This window comes from Archocentrus centrarchus, chromosome 2 (genome assembly GCF_007364275.1).
Source record: "Archocentrus centrarchus isolate MPI-CPG fArcCen1 chromosome 2, fArcCen1, whole genome shotgun sequence".
NCBI lineage: Eukaryota > Metazoa > Chordata > Actinopteri > Cichliformes > Cichlidae > Archocentrus > Archocentrus centrarchus.
In genome coordinates, this window is record NC_044347.1 from 22,060,197 (window position 1) to 22,079,102 (window position 18,906).

At 41.3% G+C, this 18,906-nt stretch overlaps 1 protein-coding gene across 1 annotated transcript in view; it reads right to left on the reverse strand.

Moving 5' to 3' along the window:
* Window positions 1-18,906, reverse strand: part of LOC115794817 (interleukin-1 receptor accessory protein-like 1) — a 323,647-nt gene that overhangs the window by 17,043 nt on the left and 287,698 nt on the right. Inside the window, exon 8 of the mRNA XM_030750478.1 lies at window positions 4,686-4,831. Coding sequence (XP_030606338.1) covers window positions 4,686-4,831 — 146 coding nt within the window. The remainder of the gene's footprint in view (window positions 1-4,685; window positions 4,832-18,906) is intronic.

The window sequence follows — 18,906 nt, forward strand, 5'->3', positions numbered from 1 at the left end:
TTGAGAATCCGCAACTAATTTCAAACTCTTGAAGTTTTCAAAAATAGTTAAACGGGCTTTTAAAATTTGCTGCCTGAGTAGTTGAAGAACAGGATTGTGCACGGTCATTACGAGACTTTGTTTCTAATTTAATTCTACTTTTACTGCAGACATTTGATTCTGCGACACAACCATTTCTCTGGTATTACACGGCGGTACAGAGGAGCAGTGAATAATCAGTCAGGAGGTGATACATGATGCAGCCATGATGGATTAAAAAAAAGCTGCTCGATTTATTATTTAAGACTCCACATTGTGAAATGACTTTGTTGCACCTCCACATTTATTTGCAAAAGGCTTTTATGAGTCTCCCGTGGCTGCATTCATTCAGTATGTGTTTATGTCACTTTTTCTTGCTTTTCCTCTCCATCTTTTGCACATTGCTTATTGTGGCTGGACTGGATCCAGATGACAAATAACTCGAACCAGAATGAAAGTACAGCCAGTTCTATACCTGTCATTAAACGCCTCCTGGCTTGACTGGATAATAATAATAATGATGAGGAAAAAAAAAAAAAAAAAAGCCTCACACCGAGGCAACTAGTGCGACAATAGCATGTGACAGATCTGAGCGCTGCACTTATGAAGATCGGTTACGTGCGCGCGGCTGTCGAGAGCCAAAGCTCCTGGCTGTTAGCTGAACTGCCTGAACACAAACAGATCGAAGCAGTCTGCTCTTCCTGCCATCTGTCATCACTGTAGCCTGACATTATCTTACGAAAACATGAAGGATCAGCGGAAGCTAAATTCCAGGAACTTCACTGCTGATAATTCAATTTTACAGTACTCTGCAAAAAGTCTTGAGTCACCCCTCATTTCTTCACTAATAAAATGAAAAATAGGTGCAGCGATTTATTGAAACATCTGCACGGAAATAGAGTGTATAAAGCAAAACCAGGGTTGGTACAGTTCTAAGTTCAAGGTCAGTATTTGGTATGAACACCTTTATTCTTCAGCAGCTTTCTACTCATTTCTTTTAGCAGTCTTCAGGAACAGTTCTCCAGGCTTCTTGAAGGACATTCAAAGCTCATCTTTGGATGTTTCTGCCTTTTGTTCTGTTCTCTGTCATCACGATCCCACACTGCTTCTATAGTGTTGAGGTCCAGGCTCTGGGGAGGCCAATCCATGACTGATAGTGTTCCACTGTGTGTTTTTCTATCCAGGTATGCTTGGTACTGCATTGGCAGTGTTTTTGGGATCATTGTCAAGCTGCAAAATGAAGCCATTGCCAATCACATGCTTTCCAGACGGTACTGCATGGTGGGCCTAAATCTGATGGTACTTTTCTGTGTTCATAATTCCATCAATTTTGACAAGCTCTCCAACACCAGTGGCTGAAATGCAGCTCCAAACCATGACACAACCCCCACTGTGCTTTACAGATGACTGCAGACACTCACTGTTGGACCTCCTCCATACATACTGATGATGAATTGAATCAAAAATTTTGTATTCATCACTCCATCAGACCTGCTGCCACTGATTTTCAGTCCAGTTCTTGTGTCATTTGGGATACCTCAGCCTTTTCTCCTTGTTTCCCTTCATTAAGAATGGCTTCCTGACAGCTGCCCTTCCACTGAGACCATTTCTGATGAGGCTTCAGTGAACAGTAGATGGATCAACTGAAGGGCCAGATGCATCAGGTTCTGTGTCAGGTCTTTGCTGGATTTTTTCCCCCCTATTTCTTGAAGACATGACTTTCAGATACAGTTCCTCTGCTGTAGATGTTTTTTTTTTGTCCTCCACTTGTCCAGTTTCCTCAATTTTTTTAAGGACACAAATGCTGAGATATATCAATTTTTAGCTCTTTGGGAATCGCTGTACTATTTTATGACTGTCAGACTCAAAAATACTATTTAACATGGGCTCTTTGCCAAATTGTCTGTTATGTGTAGATAACACTGATTCATTCCTTGAGTTAGGCACCTTATTATAATTGAATGATTCACAGGTCAGTGTTAAGTGGCTTAACAAATAAAAACACATTCTTCTGAAGGTATGAGCACTGGACTGAAACTGAGTGACAAAGCAGCCAAAGATAAACTTTGAAAGACCTTCACGAAGCCTGAAGAACTTCTTTCTCAAGAACACTTTCTAAAAATTACAAGTCTGGCTCAATGGAAGCAAAATATATGAGGGGTGCGATAAGACTTTAGGACAGCAGTGTATATCTATTTATGCTATCTTAAAAAAAGATCCATATAATGAAATTATTCAATAGAAGCTATCCTCAGGAGGACTGAAGGTGATATATCACACTACTGGACAATGGACTCGACCATTAGGCTCCACGGTCTAGTAAGTTGCCTTGAAATCTAGGCAACCTGCTTTGTCTTTTCATGATCTTGTCTCATTTTCAAGGCTTTTTCTTTGTTACAGTGTTTTCTGTCCATCTTTTGCAGTTTTTCTCTTGGCTACGCCTCACAAAATCTGGGTGGTCAGCCTTCATTGGCTGACTAATGGACAACAGTAAAAAGCCTGGACTGACTGCAATCTTGCACACACACATAAACATGGACAGAAAGGACTCGCGTGCATCACCATCCATCACCGGCGCACGTTTAACCTCGCCGGACTGCGCGATGCCCGTCCCACTGCAGCGGCCATCAGGCTGACAGCTCCCATGATGAAGGATGATGTTCTAGAGAGCTAACGAGCGCGGCCCGTGCCGCTTCATCACGCCCGTCCCGCGACGACCTTCAGCCAAACTCACAGACGAACATATGTGCGAGTACAAAAAAAAAACAAAACCCAAAACAAACACGGGGAAGCATAAACACAGCTTTTCCCCACTGAGCCTCTGACTTTCTCCCTTTCTGCCTCAGTTTCTGCCACTTTGGCCTCGAGTATCATCCTGAATCAGTTTCTGTGAGAGAGGTGCCCCAGCTAACAAGCACCACGAGAAGCTGGATCCCTCGCTTCCGCTTCACCGTCCTTTCCACTGCCACTCTCTCTGCCCTCCCCGCCTTAGTCCCTGCTGCTTCTCCGCTCAGATATCTGGACAGTATAACGAGCCAGCTGCTCCTCAAGCAGCAGAGATTATAGCAGAGGAGGCCAATTCTTCTCTGCCTGGCATCCATATTGTAGCAGCGCTGCAGTGGGACAGATTAAGACAAATTAGCTCCTGACGACTAGAAGGCTGGATTTGATGGAGCCACATGGCATCGGGCGATTCATCATCTCGTTCTCTCCCTCCACTTCTGCATCTCTCGTCGCGTAGGGAAGGAGATGAAAAGAGAGATGATGAAAAGGCAAAGTGCTCATTTAATAGTAAAATAAAATTTGGAAACCTGAATCTGCTGCTCCTCACGTTCACAAATGGAGAATCTACGCCGAACTTCCAGTACTGGGAGCAATTTACTGCCAGTGCTGCTGCTGCAGTCGTTAATACTGCTGCTCAGAAACGAGTCGGTCAGGAGGACTCGGAGACTTCCAACTTCTCCACAGCAAGAAGTTGCACAAGAAGTGGAAATAAGGATAAATCTTCTGATTCTGACTGATGCTGCGTGACTCAAAGTATCTGCATGAGTTAAAAAAAAGGTGGTGGTGGTGGGGGGTTGTGAATATGTGCTCACGCTGACACAGCCAGCTTCGAGAGACGAACGAGGAGATGCATTTCAGAAAGGCGGCGTTAACACTAACTAGCCTTGCATGGAGCCACGCCACAGATGCAGCACAAAACCCAGAAACAACACTGAAATGAGTCAGTTTTATGTAGTCCCGCTATCCTGCGAGGACAGGGCTAATCTCCTGCAGTTTATTCTGAGATTCGACTTTTCAGCATAAGCCCCTTTAATATAGCAAATGGAGGGGAACTGGGCCGGCATCAAAGCTGGATCCAAAGCAGTAGGCTTAAAAGAGAAGAGAAAAATCTTACTATGTTAATGTATTCAATGCTGACAACTTAAAGGATGCAAAGTCACCCCCCCCCCCCGCCCTCCTCTGGCTCGCTTAAAAAAAAACAAAAAAAACACTTAAATAACCACACTGAAGATGTGCATCTCTCTCTCTTTTTAAAATCATCATGGAATCAACTTTCAAACAGTCATCCTCAGTGAGGCGAAATCAGAGGGTAAAAAAAAAATAAAATGTTTGCTTGGATAAAAAGCCTGGAAGGGGGGGGGGGGGGGGGGGGGGGGCAGAGGAGACAGTCACCAGTGATGAAAGATGAGAAAATGAGTGAGAGTTCAGCGATCAAAGGAGGATTTGTGTGTTGGGAGAGGTCACTGCCAGACACTCGAGCAGCTTGTCTGGCATCATAACACCGAAGGCTGCCTCTCTCTCTGTAAATAATCTTTCTTCCTCTCTGTGAGCTAATGCTTCCTCAGGCTGAGGTGGATGAATAGACTTTATGCACTATCTACCAAACTGTCCCACCCCCCCCTCCCCAAGGCAGGAAACAACTGGTCAACTCCCAGAATCCCGCCAGTAGTTCTTTTTACTCTGCAAACTGCTGCAGGAGATTCACTCCATTGTCAGAGTGGAGGCCTGCGGTATTAAATGGTGTTTTTTCTCCTGTAACATCCCATTATTAAATATCAAGGCTATTCTATTCATCTGCTAGATTTATGGTGAAACACACTTCATGACTTAAATAGTTTTTTTTTTTTGTCCAGCTTGCAAATGAATCTGTGTGCTTGGCTCACCTTTCTTGATGAGTTGGACGTTGGCCTGCCGCCGCCCGTTGCCGTTCTCCACGTAGCAGGAGTAGTTGCCCAGGTCGCTCTCCTCCAGAGAGTCGATGGTCAGAGAGATCGAAACCTCCTGCTCTCCGAGGTGCTCCCGGATTGTCCTACGGGGAGGAACCACAGTGCAAAGAGACAATAAATGCATGCAGGTTAGTGAAAATGAAACTTGGAGGCTGGCAGCATGCTTTGCAGTGAGTAACAGAGATCGGTGGGGGCCGGTTAAACAAATGTTACTATAGTCATTTGGTTAATGACCCAAAAAGCTAGCTAATGGGGACTTCTGCTGAAGACCAGACACTTTATTACCTGAGCAGGACTCAAATAGTTGGTTAGTTTTTCCAGTACTTAGATGTAAACTCACTGTTTTGGCTTTATTGGCCTTATCTTTAATATGTATTTAGTCATTACTTCTGTTTGCATTAAAAAAGCACTGACAAACCCGCTGTACTCTTCAGGCCTGCAACTAAATGGCAGAAAAAAAAGTGTTATATTTAGCAGCAGGATGTGGTGGAGACCAGAGCAGAAAATGCAAAGTGAATATCTGACTCTCTTTTCACAACATCCTAGCAGCCAACTAGCAGCTGTGTGTGCCAGCTGAGTTAAACAGGTATTGCAATATGTTTATAACTCGTCGCACTGCCCTGAGGTTGTCAAAGATGTCAGTTATTGTAGCTTTAAATGTGAACTGTTTAATTATTTGGCCACTTGGAGGTAATATAACCAGCTAAAAATGCACTGAGAGAAAATGCTGGCAGAGAGACGTGTGGACGCAGTGTGGCTCTCAAGGTTTGTTTTCATTTTCTCTGATCACAGCATGCTTCCATATCCAGCAGCAGACACACAACTGCAGTAATAACTCCGCTCCAAAACCTGACAAAATCCAATCAAATGAAAATAAATTACATTGAATTTGATGCCAGCAACATCTTTCAGAAAAAGTAAAAGTTTCCCTCATTGTGCCTGCTATGGGATGTCAACTAGTCAACAGTTCAGGGTCTCATTTCGCATAGTTTTTTTATTTTATGATGTGCCATCTTTTCAGTGGGTGACAGATCTGGACTGTAGGCAGGCCTTTATTTATCCAATCATATTATAAATATATTAGTTGTGAGATGTTTCACCACATTTTCTTTTAGCATCATGCACCTGTTAGTGGTTTGAGATCTATCCCAAATTTTTTTGAAAAACATCTAATCAATAATAAGTAAGTTCTGTATTTACCTTCCATTTGGCTCCACCAACTTAGAAGGAAAACACTTAGCTTTCTAATTTTTAACTGCTCTCAATAGCCATCTTCTTACATCTCACATTCACCCCTATGGGCAATTTAAAAATCACCAATTAACCTTGGTTTAACTGCATGTCTTTGGACTGTGGGAGGAAACTAGTGGCGTGCGATACTGCAAGATTTGGTATTGATCTGATACCAATTATATACAGGGCCAGTATTGCCGATAATGATACTGATACCGATACTTTTTAATAATTATGAAGAATTTTCATGACATTTAAGTGTTTTGTGATTTTATTTTTCCTTTGGATCATTAATTAGTTATGAAAATAAAAGTTTTTGTTCTGAAACAATAGACAACTAACTAAACAATTTTCCCCATGTGTTGTGATGTCTGGATTTTTTTCTTAAATAAAGTGTACAATATGATCACTCAAGAACAAATGAAACTTTTTCCAGGAAGAGTGTTCAGAAAGTATAATACAAAAATGTAATAAAAATATCCCTTCATTCACTAATTTTCTGGATTTTATAAACAAGCTGCACAAAATTATCACTCCATAATGTTATAAAACATTTAAAGCAAATTCCTTTTTCCCCAAGTAAAATATCCTAAGTGTCACGTGATGGTATAATGTCAAAACACTGTGGGGAGGGGAGGAGCAAAGCGTGCCTGCTCTGTGCTGTGACAGGAGCGGCACTTTGACAGTCAGCTCGCATCTTTGATGAAACCGCAGCACTGCGTACAGGAGAGAACCGAAGATAAAATATCAATCTCATTACACTGGTATTGATCAATATCAATACCAACTTTGGTATCGATATTGGGATTGATCCACCCACCACTAGTAGAAACCGGAGAAGTACTCGGAAAGAACATGCAAACTCCACACAAAAAGGTCCCGGGCTGGATTCAAACCCAGGACCTTCTTGCTGTGATGCAACAGTGCTAACCTCCACACCACCGGTGCTGCTATGATTTTAATTTGCGAAATGTGAATTTTAAAGAAAAAAGTTATGCAATAGTTATGCAATGCTTAAATTGCAGCTCTTAGAAACAAAAGCTTTACTCTTCAGCTTATACCATTTTTTTTTTTTTACTAGACCAATAAATACTCTTTATTAGGGACACCTGTTCAAGTACTCATTCATGCAAATATTAATCAACCAATCACAGGGCGATAACCCAGTGCATTTAAGTAATCACACATGGTCGGCATGACCTGCTGAAGTTCAAAGAAGATGATGGCCAGATTGCTTCAAGCTGATAGAAAGGCAACTCAAACTCAAATAACTCATGACAACCAAGGTATGCAGATGAGCATCTCTGATCCTTGAAGAAGATGGCCTACAGCAGCAGAAGACCAAACCAGATGCCACTCCTGTCAGCTAAGAGCAGGAGAGTGAGGCTCCACTTCAGCTCACCACAATTGGAAAAATGTTTGCCCGGTCTTGAATTCTGCTGCAGCAGATGGCGGGGTCAGAATTTGGTGTAAACAACACAAAGCGTGGCTCCATCCTGACTTGTATCAACAGTTCATGCTGCCGGTGGTGTAATGGTGTGGGGGATATTTTCTTGGCACAGTTTGGGCCCTTTAATACCAACTGAGCATTGCATAAATGCCACAGCCTACTTGAGTATTGCTGACCATGTCCAATCCCAGAATCAAAATAATCACCTGCTTCCTTCACTTTCCCTTCATTCATGTTAAGAGATCGCTACAGAAAGCATTGCTTGGTGTAGCAAAGCAGATATTGTAGACTTTTGGAGCTACCCACTCCAAAGTCTTTCCTCTCTGATTTGGACCCAACAGATGAAACGGCGCTGGACTTTTGAGGTGTCGTGGTGATGATGAAAGGATGATTGCTGTTTGAGCCGAAGGCAAGTGGCTGAACACGAAGTGTCTGATGGTGGACAGATTCCATCAATTAATCAGGAAGGATCAGCTAATGCTTTGCTTTCCCTGTCAAAGGTTTTCTGGACTTTTTGGTGATAAAATGAAACCAAGACACAAATTGTTTGGTAACATTTGAGCAACATCATGACTTCAAGCGCTTTTCCAAATGGGGATTCTAAGCTCCTCATTAGTGACTATGAGGTGCACATCAAAGTAGCATCTGAATACTTTTAACAAGTCTGATTGAGACAAAGAAACAAATGGAACAGAATAATTCTGACTCAGAACATGCAGGGCTGAAACTGTTTGCATTTTGCTATTCCAGTGTTTGCAGCTCTGCAACTACAGACTCCAAATACCAATGCCAGATCAGAAAAAACAAAACTAAAGTCAAAAGTCATAAGAGAGAATATTGACTCTTTAATAAAATATCTTCTTACCAAAAGGTTCACCCCCAAGGAAATTTGAATTCTGTCTACAGCGTGCATCTCAAAATCCATAAATCATGACCTTGGAATTACTTCTGTCTGGGTAGAGTGCAAATCTGAGACGCTGTCTGAGACAAGCCATGCACTTTATACCTGTACAGTGAATATTTGCAACTATTCTTCCCCCAAGTTATAAACACCAGGCACCTACAACAGAGTCTTAGCTCAATTCCAAACTCTACTTTTTTTCCTGACACAGGTAACATTTTAGTGCATCAGTGGAAGAAAACTACATGAAGGTGGGAGCTGCCTGTCCGTGACTGCCGATAAGCAAACACCATATGAGTCATGACACATTTTCCCCCATGAAAATTACCACTCCGATGACTCGCTGAGGCTCTTGACGGTGACCGCATGTGACACATTGGTATGGGGATAATAGCAAGACTGTCACGATGCACTACAGCACCGACCTATCACACAACACTTTGCCAGAAGGTTTAGTGAGATGATGCTTTTCTTACAAAGTATTCCCTTTCCTAGAAATCTATATACTCTAACACAGTAAAAACAGCATGTGCAAAGAGTAGACTCCATTGCTTTGACTATTTGATCACAGTTGGTGTACTGGAGAAACGCTCTGATACTTGAACGCTTATTTTCTTTTTCTCTTGGCAGGATATTGTGTTCATTAGCATAAAATGGATTTTCACAGCCTTCTCTTCATTATCATTGTCTTCCTGTTTAAGAGAGGAGAAAGAATGGTGTCACACTGCAGCTAAGTGGCTTCAATGAGAGGCACTGACAATGCTAACAAGCCATCAGGAAGAGTTGACACCTAAACCCTCAAAGCGTTGAGGTATATTCTCACAAATGTGAACAAACTAAGCACTTTTCAACTAAGCTGTTCTGTACAAGAGCCTGGCTGCTATTTAATAATCTCTGGTAAGAGGTAAATCCCTTTTCAGCTTAGAAATCAGACCATGTGGGTTTTCTCGGAAAAAATTCTAAGCTTCGGAAAGTGAGACAGAATAAGATTATTAGTGTGTGGATCTAACTTTAAGTGTGAATTTAAAAAAAAACAACAACACAAAAGTTTGCCTTCAGCCTCCGAGAGCAGCAGTCTCACATGATGGCATGATAGGAAACTAGCCTACATTTCAGCAAGTTTGACAACTAGCACAGCATAAGGAGGTGGGAGATGGGGTTATTACATAGGACAGATAATCATGGAGGACAGATTCTGCAGGCTGCATCGCCCAGGTATCTTTGAATTTCTTGCTATAGTTCCTCCCCACTCAGAGGTTCCCACTTTGGGTACCAGCAGTTTCATGGTTTTATGAGTTGCACAGATAGATATCGTCAGCAGATTCCCACATTTACTTATGTAGTTAAGGATGTGCGTCAACACTCATATAAACAGAATTATGTATGCAGGAAACCTCTAGCAACCATGAGAACAGGTGCCGTACAACCAAGTGCACTGAAAAGTTACCACCCTAGCCACACAGAATGGAAACCACTGCACCTATTATTTCTGTCCTCCAAGGAGCCACAACCTCAATTAAATGAGTTGAGATGAGGAGGCAGCTGCTAGTTGGTTGGAGGAAGGCGCCTACTGGCAATATCCGTGGAAGTGATTCCAATGATAAAGACCATTCAATGGATTGACAACATTACACATTAAAATTTCCCATGGAATGTAAAAGAGGATTTCATGCATTCCCAGCCAGCTGCATTCACAGTTAACCAAATTAGCAATTAACTAATACTAGCATGAAACTGGTACAAAACAAGAAGTGGGAAAATAAAAGATCAATGCCTGTTTTTGGAGCAAGCTACTGTTATAAAGAAAACCAACAGGAAAACAATGTTGGTTAAAAGAGCAGAATCTCTCCTGCTGTGCTGTTGTGCAAAAAACAGGCATGATATATGAGCAGATAATCTTTTTAAGGTTACCAAATTTACAGCTATTTCTAGCCCCTGTTTAATGATGCATGGGCCTAATAGCACAAAAAGGTGTGAGTGCCACTTGGGCATTTATCTGCTGCCTGCGCAGGGCATTTGAATATGAAAACTCATCTAATTCTGTTGATCAATGAACAAGCTAAACAAAGCAGATTGGGAAGTGCTGGGAGGATAAAGAATAACTACAATACACCCACTGCTGCCATGGCAATAGCTTACATTAGCTTTACAAAGTGCTGCTAATAATTGGTGTCCCACATAGAAATTATCTCTGCGCAGGGAAACTTCTTTTATTGACCATGCACAGAGAAGAACTATTAGAGATAATCATGTTGCTGCTACGTGAGCTAGCAGCTTCATAAAACCTAATGATGAAGTTTTACTTTTAAGACGGTCTCCTGCAAGGATAGCAGAAAGGTTAGCTCCTGGGGTAAAGGTTATGCGAGTCTATAGGACAGAAGGTAATTCATTTAGGCTTTTCTCATAGTGCCTGTGAGCTCATCGTTCTCCGTTGTGTGGTCAGTCAGGCAGATATGACGAGGGTTCACAGGGCTGGGATATAGATTCATGTTGATGGATTTTTAAAGAGGTGGCACCCATGTGTAACCCAACACAGATTGTTTACGGAAACAATCATATCCATCATACTTGTTAGTGAAAGTCTTAAGTGGAGGAATAAGTGAGTTCCTGGAAAGAGGAAGCGTGAAGTGTGAACCCACCCACACGTACATGGCACACATCTTGGGGTCAAAAAAACCCATCTTGGAGCTTTGTGACTTAATGTTTCATGTGGTAAATCTACCAAAGACCTGACAGCAGTTTCACTGTAAACTGTTTGGTTTAAAAAAACAACAACAAAACAGATTTCTAACTCAGGTACACCTCGCTAAATCAGACCAGGGTTCACCTGAACACGAAGGGGGGCTGTGGCCCATGGGATGGAAAAGTACAGCAAGAGTGAAAGCGCATGCCACCGTGGCTGGGAGGCAGAATATTGCATCATTATTCATTTCAAATATGAGTAAACATCACATATTAGCCTGAAACATTAGATCTGAAAGGTTGATTTGAATTACTGTCGATCAGAGCTGATCTGAAATGTAATGTTTTATACAATGACAGATCATCCAATATGCACACTATTTGAGCTGGCATGCATGTGCAGCACTGTTGCATCAGTAAGTGGTAGGAGTGCTCCACTTTTCATACTGTCAGATGATGTTGGCAAAGGACTATTATTTCTACTCTGTGCACAGCTGCGAGACTGGATTTTTTATTTGTATGTGCATAGTAACATTTATGAATATATATATTAATGTGCACACTTGAAAATCGATATATGCAGATTTAAAATTCCCTGCAAAATATGAGAACACTGATACAGATTAAGTCATTTATCAATAATACACCCATAACTGATGCCACAAGGCCTTCACCTGGTCTCCAAAGTCCACAGATACCAATCTGATTGAGCACCTGCATGATGAGCCAGAAGAAGCCTGATCCACCAAGGCCCCCCCCCACCCTGCAACCTATAGGACAGAAAGGATCTGCTACCAATCTAACAGTTCAAGGGCACCCTCATAGCTCAGTTGGTAGAGCGCATCGCCCATATGCAGTGGCCCTGCATTTGCCATCACTGCTCTGCCTCTGTTGCTTTCCCTATCTAACCAAAGGTATTAAAAGCCAAAAGATAATAATAATAATAATCTTAAAAAAAAAAAAAAAAGTACCTGTGCATGACACTAAAGGACACTGTGCAGGTGTGTCAGTCTTTACTGGCAACATGAGGGGGATCTACACGATACTGGTTTTAATGTTGTGACTAAGATCTCAGACATCTACATGTATCTGGTAGAGATGACATGGTGCAAGCCATGTACCCTAACTGGTACCTGAAAAGACTGGAGGGAACATATCTGCTTGTTTTCTCTCTGAATGCATGAACGTGCCCCTCCAGAGGCTCTAGAGAAGTAATTCAGAACAGATGTCTAGGCTGCTGTACAGATACTGGCGAGCATGATGAGAATTCCTTGCATTTATCAAGGTAAAGGTCAGCTGGTAGGTGGTAGAAGTGCACAGGTGCTGAAACAGATTTTACAGTGAAACAAGAGACACTATAGTTCTGCATTTAATTAAATTCCAACATCAGAATATTAAATTTAACATCAGACTATGGAAATAAGTGCATTATAATAATAATAATAATAATTTTTGTTTATTCTGGACTTTTTTGTGGACTGCTGTGGGGTACTTTTTGAAGGAATAGTTTGATATTATGTTTAGATGAGAACAATCAACATTAATCTTTAGCAAAGTTCAGCTGAACTAAGCTAGCTTTGTGCTAAGCTAAGCTGATGGTCAAACAGGATGTGAAGGACCAGAAGGATATGCAGCCGACAAATCTGCAGCGACTGTGTGATGCTACTGTGTCAGGAAAACAAAAAAAAAAAACGTTACTTTTAGCTGCTCCCTTGACATAAGACCACAAATGTTTGCTTTGGGAGTTTGTACACTGCATGCCGTTCCTGACGCAACCTCAAAGAGGATTTATGTCTCCAGCTGGAACTGTAGAAGCAACCTTTTGCTTGTCAACTGAATATGTTAACCAGTACACATGGACTAAATCTTGGGAAAAAACAGCAATGAGCTATAGAGGAATTGGTGGACATTGTAAATATCCTGACTACACTAACTGGCTAACTTAGCTTAGCAACACCACCTGTACTTTAGGTCTTTCTAAGCTAATGATAATAATAATGCCTTAGACTTTTATAGCACTTTTCATGGTACTCAAAGACCCTTTATAATTCCATGTACTGTTCATTCACACCTCAATCATACTTGGTGGTGATAAGCTTTTAACGTAGCCACAGACTGCCCCAGAGCGTGGCTGCCAGTTCGCGCCTATGGCCCCTCCGACCACTACCAAATACCAACCACATTCACATACCAACCGCCCAGGGACAGCATGCGCTCAGACGGGGACTCGAACCAGCAACCCTCTGGTTGCGAGGTGAGCAGCTACTCACTGCGCCACTGCCAGGGTACTAAATCCCATAATGAGCACTGCTGAGTTTGCAGCACTAATAAGGAGAGACCCTGTACGTTGTTCGTACCCTGATTCCCCATGATATATCTAAGAACGTTAATTATTGGTAGAAAATGAAATGAAATTTTACACTTCAACTGCTGCTCAAAACAGTGCTCTATGCCCATACGCTGGGGACTGAAACTTCTTCTGGTTTCAAACTTAAGCAGTAGAGTCTTTATGCGTGGATCGTGTGCTGCATCTTCTCACAGATCCACGAAGTCTGCAGCGCTGTTCTGCAGCCACAGTTTTTTTTTTTTTAATTAAATTTTTTTTTTATCAACCCTGAATCTCAGTGGTGAAACATTGTGCCAAAAGCTCCATTTCATGTATTACAGGCGGCCCTTAAGGGAATACTCCTGTGTGATTAATTTCCATTTCAAAGCTAAAAGCTCATGGAATGATGTCAGCGAGTGGGTTTGAAGTGGTGCACACTCAAATGGGAACAAAAAATAAAATAAATAATAATGCTCAGAGGGAGACAGTATCTCACAGTGGTACACAACAAAAATATGAACGCGTATATGCTCTGCTACATGCACACATGCCTCCTCATGTCTGCGCCTGCATGCACGCACACACACCTTCAAAGTAGCTCACGGTCATGCTTTTGATTTCTTGCCTTGTTACCTCATTTGACTATCGTATGAAAGCAGGTTTCTAACTGCATGTGGCGCGCTGCTCAGTATTCCATCTTCTCATCTTTATTATACCACCTACGCAGTGTCGCCACCTGCCACCCACACCCCCTCTACCTCCACAGTCCCCTTAAATCCTGTAGGCTCTAATTGGCCCGGTGTCCTTCACGACGGAGAGTGGTGCTGAGAGCCGGACGGAGCATGCTAGCAGGCTAATAGAGACATCTCGAAATGCCAGGTCACTGACTGGGCCGCTAACTCTCCTCCCAGCCTTGTCGAGCTGCTTATGGTTAACCTTTTCTTTACATGGCATTTGTCGACAACAAGAATTTTTCTAGTCATATGTGTGGTCCGTGAGAGGGGTACAGTGGGGCAGGGCATGAAACACACACAAGCTATGTGGTTAATGCCATATACAGTAGACATGCGATCAAAAATGTTTCGCTGATCAAATATTAGTTTGAAAATTAATTTATTTCTCATTACAATCACTCATTACAGTTCTAACGAGTTTGGAAGTCAATATTTGGTGTGACCACCTTTATTCTTCAGCACAGCCTGAACTCTCTGAGGCAGCTTTCTACTCATTTCTTTAAGTCTTCTTCAGGAATAGTTCTCCAGGCTTCCTGAAGGACATTCAAAGCTCTTCTTTGGATGTTTCTGCCCTTTGTTCTTTCTCTGTCAACATGATCCCATGCTGCTTCAGTAATGTTGAGGTCCGGGCTCTGGGGAGGCCAATCCATGACTGATAGTGTTCTGTGATTTTCCAGATATGCTTTGATGACAATTTGAACCAAAATTTTCTAATTTTGTATTCATCACGCCATTAGCTGCCACTGATTTTCAGTCCAGTTTTTGTGTTATGTGGCGTACCTCAGCCTTTTCTCCCTGTTTCCCTTCCTTAAGAATGACTTCCTGACAGCCACCCTTCCACTGAAACCATTTCTGGTGAGGTTTCAGTGAGCAGTACATGGATCAACTGAAGGGCCAGAAGCATCTCTCAAGTCTCGTGCCAGGTATTTGGTGGATTTTTTTTCCTGTTTCTTAAGAAAAATGACTTTCAGATACTGTTCATCTGACGCAGATAGTTTTTAGGCCTGCCACTTCCTCTCCACTTGTTCAGTTTCCTGAAAATGCTTTTAAAGCCACAGTGCACACCTTGTCAAGGTATGCAAAGTTTTTGGCTAACAGCTCTTTGGGAATCACCTTGTGGGTGCAAAAATACTTTTTAACCTATTCACCCCTTGAGTTAGGTGCCTCTTACATCTTTGAATGATTCATAGGTCAGTGCTAAGTGGCTTAACAGACAAACATTCTTCTGAAAATGGTGAGGTACAAGGACTCAACTGAAAATGAGTGAAAAAGCAGCCAAAGAAAAACTTTGAATTTCTTTCAGAAAACCTGGAGAACTATTGCCCAAGAGCACTTTTAAGAACTGAAATAAGTGTCTCAAGACTTTTGCACAACACTGTTTATGCTGTGCTCTCTCTTTATATCGATCCAAGATCTTTAATTAAACAGTTGCTATGTTCTACTAACTTGAGTGTTTCCACTGTTTCATACATGTTATCCTTTAACAGTCTCGGGGGTCCTGTATTGATGATGAGGTTTGATTATTCGTTTAAGGAGGGCGAGCACTTTACTCTGGATTTCGATTGACCTTCACTGCTTGAAGATCAGTGCATAATCTTGAAAAATAAAGTACATCATTGGTGTAATGGTCTGCCCTTGTTAGTTCACCAAACAAGGAAACTGTGACCTTTTCTCAGGCTTATGATTAAGCAGAGATCAACTACGCTGCAATTCTGGCAACATCACAGACAGTATGAGCCATCTGAGCCAGTTAATCAGTAATATGAGATCCCCATCCACCAAGCTGACAGTATTATACGTGCCAAGTATAAACTGATTTAACTGTATGATAACAACCCACTGGTTAACTGGGCACCTCATTATGTACGCTTGTTCAACTGCTAATTAAAGCAAATATCTAATCAGCCAAACATGAGGCAGAAAGTAAACATATTTAGACATGTAGACATGGTAAAGAGGATCTGCTGACGTTTATCAGAATGGGTTAGACACTGCTAAGCTCCTGAGACTTTCAAAACCACATCTAGAGAATGTCAGAAAAGAAAACACCCACTTCGTGACAATTCAGGAGCAAAATGAATTGCTGAGGGGACAGATCAGAGAAGAATGGTTCGACTGGCTTTGACCTGTACAAAACAAACTCAAATAGCAGCTGTTTACCAGCAAGGTATTCAAATAAGCATCTCAAAATATTAAACCTTTTAGTAGATGGGCCAGAAAAGACCATAAGTGGTGCCACTGCTCTCAGGCATGGATCCATGTGGTAACAATTCATTTTGGTGCCAGTAGTGTAATATTGCAAGGAATGTTTTCTAGGCACACCGTGGATACCCTTCTACAGCTGAGCTGCGTTAATATGCCAAAGCCTACCTGTGTATTGATGCTGTCCATGTCCACCCCCTTTCAGAAGGATGCCTTCTCACAAAGCTCGTATCATATAAGAAATGTCTGTGTAGTTTCTCAGCCATCCAGGTCATGGTAGTCTCTGGAGCTTGAAACAAGCGACTGGACTTCTTTAAGTTTCTTGAACTTAAGTTCAAGAAACTTCCAGCTCTGAAGTTGGAAAGTTCAACTCTAGCCAAAGGCTTCTTCATCTCTGAACTGAAGAAGACTTTCAGATTCATGTCTTCAAGAAGTCCAGTCACTTGTTTCAAGCTCCAAAGACTATCATATAAGACTGATTTTTTTCTGGCGTTAAATGGCCTTAACAGCCACTGGATCCAAATCCAACAGAGGAACAGAGGGCTGTGTGAGGGTCAAGCAGCAATTTCTAAAGCTAAAAAATGAAGCCAACTGCAGTTCATTAAATGGCCATTTGAGGTAGGCTTCAAAAGCTAGCCACTCTCCACAGACTCCAGTTTTAAAATGTCCAACTCTATCCATGAAATAAACACGTTTAGAACCAAACTGTTTTGGTCTGTGCAGCTAATTTAATCCCTTGATAGTAACATTTTTTTAGACTACTTAGATTAGTAGCTGCTTTGACAGATGGACGCTGGCTTACGTGGCTTTAGCTGGGAGTTGTCTGCTAGGCCCCACCTCTGCTTACTCGAGTCACTGTAATGGATATATCAACTGTCTTTTAGGCGTTGGTGCCTTTTAAAACATTTTAATGCAGTTATTTGACAAATAATGTGTGGTTAAGTGTACTTACAGCCTGTCTGTGAAGAAGTCTGTGCTCCAGTTCTGTGAGTTAAATTCTAGTATTTAGTTTGTATGCTATTTAGCACTAATTAGCAGGTAGGCAACAGACATAGACACCTACAACTTAGCTGACAACACCCCATTGTTTAAATATGGTCGCTTCTGGCTCCAAAGACCCAGCGTGGTGGTGGCCAGAATGCTTAAGTTAAGGCTTTAAAATGGGGTTGCCAAACTTATACAGCGCAGCAGATTTGCTGCTCTGTTTATATATATATATATATATATATATATATATATATATATATATATATATATATATATATATATTAGGGCTGGGACTTTAACACGTTAATTTCGATTAATTAATTACGGGGAAATTAAAGCGTTAAAAATTTTAACGCATTTTAATCGCACTTTGCACCGTGGAACGTTTCTCAGTGTGCGAGTTCCCGGCATACAGATTATATCGACGCACAATGTCCAAATTAGGGGCCGCATCCTGCGACGGACCCGGCCCACGTCTTTCGCAGCCCACGAAGACCACAAAGGCCGGAAGTGAGCAGCTAGCCTTCATATCAGCTGCCGTCACCTCTGCGTAGCTCATGTCGCCTAGCAACCGTGAGTGCGAAGCACAGCTGTGTAAAAGCAGCTGGTTAAACGGAGAACGAACTTTTTCTCCTTTTTGTGGTTTAATTTTAAGTCTTTAATTCAAAATAAGCTGTTAAAACAAGCATGACACATTTCAACATCAAGGAATACAGCTGAGCAAATGATTAATTTCCAACTATAACAAGTGAGACATTAATGTTGAATAAAACTATCCAGTTATGATGCTTAACTTTAATTTCAGGAGTTTGCTTATCACAGGAGCACTTCCACCCTTCATTGGTCTGTGTAGTAGACTGGTGGGAAAATGAACAAAATTTTGAAGTTTAAGCTTATGTATATTGATTTATTCATCAACTAAACTTAAATTAATATTTCTCATGTCAAATATTGAAATGCGATTAAAATGCGATTAATTTCGATTAATTAATTACAAAGCTTGTAATTAATTCGATTAATTTTTTTAATCGAGTCCCACCCCTAATATATATATATATATATATATATATATATATATATATATATATACACACGCACTGTAGATATTGATAAAGAATGCATAGCTTCCTGCATTAATAAACAGTCACATAAGGCATTCATGAATATCAAATACTCACTATGAATATTTAGACGGTAGCTTGGTAGTGAACGGTTCCCTTCATTGTTTGGTGTGTTGATGGGTAGTCACAGAGTTGTGGCAAATTGGGTTTAAATAGGTGTTTACCAGTTCAGCCTAGGAATCTTGTGCTGCTTTTGAAGAGATTAGAAATAACTCATGAATATATTATAGTATTTTGTTCCATCTCTGCTACAATAACTGGTTTAATAATGGTCACATCTACATATTTTTCTTTTATTTCTATTTATCAAATCTAGACACTGGATGATATATCATTTTTTCTTTTTTTTTAAAGGCTCAAATTTGATGAGGTCTCAATGTTGTGGGGAGGCCTGAACAGCTCACACATGGTGGAGTGGTTCCTGTCTGCTAGCTTGCCTTTGCAGAGGTCTCAAGGAAGGCCTGAGGGGGACTAGTACATAGACTGATTATAAAAGAGTATTAACATGATTCAAATGTGGAC